Raw genomic sequence first — 5,390 nt, 5'->3', positions numbered from 1 at the left:
CGCTGACCACCGGAGCCCGGCACACACACAACACACACACCGATCTCCGCCTGCTGCAATGCTGCCGCTACTGCTAGTGCTACTGCTGCTGCTGCTGCTGCTACTGCTCTTCTTTAATCACCGCCAGCGCCGCCAGCGCCACCAGCTACAGCCATCGGCACGCTGCTAGGACCTCCTGGCGCTCCTGTGCCTGCGGATGAGGTGGGTAGCTGTGACGGTTGTGACGGTTGTAGAGGTGGATTGCTCGTCCTTCTGCTCTCCAGCTCCAGTCCGAGCTCCAGAGCCATCGCGATCAGATCTTCCTGCGTAGCGGGGTGAGGGTGTGGCACCCACCAATCAAACCCTAATTAGTTTTTTACCTCAAAACAGAAATACAACCACCAACCAACCTGAGACGGTGGCGGTACCTTGCGTACCTGCACCTTTTGGAAGGTTGGCCGCTGCTGCGGGTCGGCTGCCGTACACGCCCGGCTGAGCGCCATAAGCCCCGGGTGCGCATCGGGGGCGAAAGGCAGCTGCATGGCTTTCATACCCACGTTGTACACGATCTGTCCCGTGTTCATTCCGGACCAGGGCCGCTGTCCCGAATACATCTGCCACAGCAGCACGCCGAAGGAGTACACGTCGGCAGCCTGGGCACATGTGCGTGCGAGGGAGTGGTTAGCGGTTGGCGGTTGGGGGGATTTCAGAGTACATAGTCGTCGGAGGGAGAGGGAAACGGGGTTGAGGAGGAAGAAATCCTCTCAAGAGGGTGCTACCCCACACCCCACACCCCACACCCCACACCCCACACCCCACACCCCACACCCCACACCCCACACCCCACACCCCACACCCCACACCCCACACCCCACACCCCACACCCCACACCCCACACCCCACACCCCACACCCCACACCCCACACCCCACACCCCACACCCCACACCCCACACCCCACACCCCACACCCCACACCCCACACCCCACACCCGCCCATCTACGCATGCCCACCCGCCTGCCCCCACCCTACTCCCCTACCTTGCTCACAATGCCGGACACGAGCGTCTCGGGCGGCATGAAGGTGATCTGCGGGAGGGGGGGCAGGGAGGGGGAAGCAGGCAAGTAGTTTGGAAGCCGTATAAGTGTACGACAGCCCAATGGAATTCCGGTGCATTTTTGAAATGCTTTGGGGGCGTTCGGGTTTTCAGTTTGCTGGAAGGACAGTTATTGTTGTACTTGTGTTAAAAACTCCCAACTACCCCACCATCAACTCCCAACCACTCACCGTCCCGAAGGACCTGGTTCGGATCTTGGATTGCGCTTGAAGCAAGCGGCTCAGGCCGAAATCCGCTACCTGGGTGGTTAGGACAGTTAGCAGTTAGCAGTTGGACGTTGCACCTTGGTAAGAGTAGAAAGGTTAAGTGTGTATGTTTGCTGTGTGTATGTTGTTACAGGGTGGTTAACTTCGCCAGCGGCCCCCTTTCCCGGGGCAGTCCCTGCTCTCCCCTGCTAGAGGGGCACCCTAATCCGTCACCCCATCCGACTTCAGAATGTATTCGTTGGGTTCGGCAACTCACCACCAGCATCCAACCAAATCTAGCGGATCAACGGCGCATCAACTTAGTTCCTGGTCAGCTCGCAAGTTGATGTTATCACGTCCTACACCGTCCATATGATGGGGGGCCTCCTCCCATTTCATCACTCCTCAAACACCCGAGGAGCCGGCAGGCGGATTTGAACCCGGGTCGACTGGGTCGACTGGGAGCAGAAGTCAGGCCTTAACCTCTGCCAGCCGCCTACCTACATTGCTGTATGTATGAGTGCATCTTACCAGGTGTGTCTGATGATCTTTTGCACTGTGTATTAAAATGCAAAATGTGCATTACCAAGTTCGAGCACATCCCTTCTTGCGGCTCATAGCTTCAGAGTGCCTCGTCTAGTTTTAAATGCATATGTATGATGTGTGCAACAGGGGGGTGGGTATATCTTCACCCTGGGCAGCTACCCCGCGAAACCCTGCCTTTCCCGGTATTTCGGGGCACCCTAATCTAGTCACCCTAGTCAACTTCTCAGTGGAACACTCAGGTTCCGCACCCACCACCGGCATCCAAGGGAATCTGCCGGGTCGACAGCGGCCCAACTCCATTCCTGGTCGGCTCGCAGGTCACCACCGTCCATCAACTAGGTACATAGTACCTTCCACCATCGGAAATACTTTTGAACCCTAATGGGAATCGATCCCGGGATCTCTCGGGGGCAAAGGTCGCGCCTTACCAGTAGTGACAAACCCTAGTATATATGTCGAATCCGGCTGAGCCCAACCAACCAACCCACCAACCACCTAACCCGGTTTCTATTGGACTAATTTGACTCGATCCATCTGGTCAGAGGGGTTTCTTTCTTCCATCTCCTCCCCGAACCCGCGTTCTATGTCCAACCTTGGCCACAAAGCTGCGTCCGCAGTTTCGACAGATTTGTGTTGGCGGCGCCGCACACAACCCCCCCGAGGCGGCGGAGGGTGTGACGCTGGGGGGCGGTCCGGACGCCAGTGCGCTGGCGGCGGCGGATGGAGGCCCCGTGCCCGCCACGGACGGTGCCGGAGAGATCGACGGAGTGCAGGTTCCCAGCGGCGGCGGCGGCGGCGGCAGCGTCGCCGCCACGGTGCCGCTGTACTCGCTAAGCTCGCTGATGGTACGACCCGGACCGCTGGGCAGAGCGGAGGGTCTGTAGCTGCTACAGCTGCTAGTTCGCCGCATGGTGGTACAGACGTGGCGCGGCGGCGGCGCCGTCGATGCGGCCGCCGCTGCCGCCGCCATGGCTGTGATCGCGGCTTGGGAGAGCTGACGCCGCACCGCCGGCAGCGTGTCGCTACCACCGCCCGCGGCGATGTTTGCGACGGCGGAAGCCATCGTCGGGGCGGCGGCGGCGGCGGCGGCGGCGGCGGCGGTGCTCCTCGGAGAGCTCGCCGGGATGGCGGAGCCGCATCTTGACCGATCGTACGGCAGATTTGTACGATCCATGGACAGCAGCATTACGTTGTGGCTGGTCAGGTCTCCGTGTACGACACCCTGATGATGACGAAGGGCGCAATGACGCAGTACCATGGTGTTGTGGGTCATCCTCTTCTCATGTTGTGCCGTACACACACGCTGGGGGTTTATAAATATAGCAAAATATACAGCACACTAAAACGCGGGCGGCCCCAAACGGGACCCGGTTCCCGCGGCTGCATGCAAACGGGGGTTTGCTGCTGCTGGTTATTGTCCTGTTTTGAAGTTAAGATAATTTAAGATAAAAAACTACGAACAAGCTATACCCTAGCTTGTAACCCTTAAAAAACCGCTAAAACCCTTAAAACCTGCAACCGACCAGAGAGTGCAGGTACCGCAGGGCTGACGCCACCTCCAAAGCTGTAGCCACCAGGGCCCGCATATCCACGTCCCGCGGTGACGGCGGCTGTTGCTGCCGTAGCCGCCCGTCTGCACTGCTGCTGCCGGCACCGCCGCCGCCGCCGTCGCCGCCGCCGCCGCCGCCGTCAGCCCCCAGAGGTCCCCCAAGCCCGCTACCTGCCCCTATCTGTTGCTGTTGTACACTGGGCAGTTGGAAGTGGTGATGAGAGAAGACGATTGAGGAGGGGCGACGGCCCCGCTCGGAGGCGGCGGAGGCGGCGATGGTGGCGGCGGCGGTGGCGGCGGCGGCGGCGGCGGAGACGCCCCCGCTAGGGTGGATGGTGCTGACGGGGTCCGCCGGCAGGACGAAAAGGCCGCGCTCCAGGGCGGCCTATTCGTACAATCACATTGGACGAGCGGGGAGACGAGCAGGGATCATGACCGTGAATGAGCAGAGGACGAGCAGGACGAGGAGAAGAGGACGAGCAGGACGAGGAGAAGAGGACGAGCAGGACGAGGAGAAGAGGACGAGCAGGACGAGGAGAAGGGGACGAGATCAGCAGGAAATTACTTGTCGCGTCCACCCCCCCCCCGCCGCCCATCCCTAAACCTCTGAATCCCCGACGGGCTCCCGGACCAACGGCTCCTTCATCAATATGTAAATCGCTTCTAACAGATCCCAGGTCCAAAAGGATCAACCGCCAACGGATCACCAACGACACCAACCACTCGCACCTGCAACGTGCCCAAGTCGCAATACCTGATGATGATGACGCGTGTCGTACAAAAGGATGGGCGGGATGGGGGTGGTGAGATGAGGGCCGTAAAAATGGTTTTACGGCGGCAGGGCGGTCGGGTCGGATTTAAGCAGCAAAGAGCGGGGGCTGCAGCACGGGAAATATTCCTGTGTGTGCATTCAAAGAGAACGGCAGCAATGCCCGACATCGTGCGATGATCACATTTACGAGTCATACATAACTCTGTGTGTGCGGCAGTAACGGCAGTGGAATTTTACAGCATTAGGACAACTTACTCCATCACTATCCAAATCTCCTCCGGAGGCTCCAACGGGGTTGTGACCAGCGCTGTTGAGCTGCCGCCGCCGCCGCCGCCGCCGCTGCCGGCGATGATGCTGCCGCCGGCGCCGCCAAATCCGCCACAAGCCGGCTTCAAGCCGATTGAGGGGTCGCTGGCTGCGGCTGCGGCAGAGGCGGCAGCCGCAGCGGCGGCGACAGCCGCGGCGGCGTCCGCCGCCGCAGCTGCCTTCTTCGCCTGACGCTCCTTTCTTGCTGCCGTACGAGGACTATCTAGCGTCGGCGCCATCAAGTCGCTGTCGCTATCGATTACGGAGAATGACGCTGAGCTCCGGTGCGAGCCGCCGTTGCCGCCGCCACCTCCGTTGCCACTGCCGCCAGCGGCGGCGCTGCCCTGGCCGCCGCCAGCGGCAGCAGCAGCTCCAGCAACCTCCGTAACGACGTCCTCGTGCAGCGGCAGCGGCAACGAGGCTGCTCGAATCGGGCGGCCACGCACACCGCCGCCGACAGGAACGTCCTTGCCCTGTACGACACCAGCGACCCGGATCCACGAGGTCCCAGGGAGCCCGTGTACCCCTGGCGGCGGCGGCGGCAGGGCAGCGCCGCTGCCGCCCCCGCCGCCGCCACCCTCCGATGTACGGAGAACAGTCGGCGGAGATACAAACAGACTTGCCGCCGCCGCTGCCACTGCCGCATCTGGCGGTAGCGGCGGTCGCGGCGGCGCCGCCCGAGGTCCTGTTGCTGCTGGCAGCTCCGGCAGTGGCCCCGCCTGGAGCGCCGCCCTCCTACACGCCGGCGAGCAGTCCGGCGTCGGCGGGACCGGCGGCAGATTCGGCGGCGTAGATGCCGTACGGTACGCTGGGGCTGTTAATGAGTATCCAGCCCTTCCCCCCACCTGTGGAGGCGGTAGCGGCGGCTGCGGCGGCGGCGGCGGCTGTAACGGCTGATTCGTCCCGCCGCTGCCGCNGCTTCCGACAGCCNTTTCCTC

General features: G+C 61.9%; 1 protein-coding gene across 1 annotated transcript; it reads right to left on the bottom strand.

The window, feature by feature from the left end:
- Nucleotides 1-419: 419 nt before the first annotated feature.
- VOLCADRAFT_37382 (uncharacterized protein) lies at nt 420-626 on the bottom strand (the record flags this gene model as incomplete). Its single annotated transcript, XM_002951452.1, has 1 exon — nt 420-626. A coding segment is annotated over one exon (207 nt), but the record flags the coding sequence as incomplete, so codon positions are not given.
- Nucleotides 627-5,390: the final 4,764 nt, after the last annotated feature.

This window comes from Volvox carteri (genome assembly GCF_000143455.1).
Source record: "Volvox carteri f. nagariensis unplaced genomic scaffold VOLCAscaffold_24, whole genome shotgun sequence".
NCBI classification, from domain to species: domain Eukaryota; kingdom Viridiplantae; phylum Chlorophyta; class Chlorophyceae; order Chlamydomonadales; family Volvocaceae; genus Volvox; species Volvox carteri.
The sequence above is the reverse complement of the archived record's forward strand: the minus strand, read 5'-3'. Positions and strand labels throughout refer to the sequence as shown.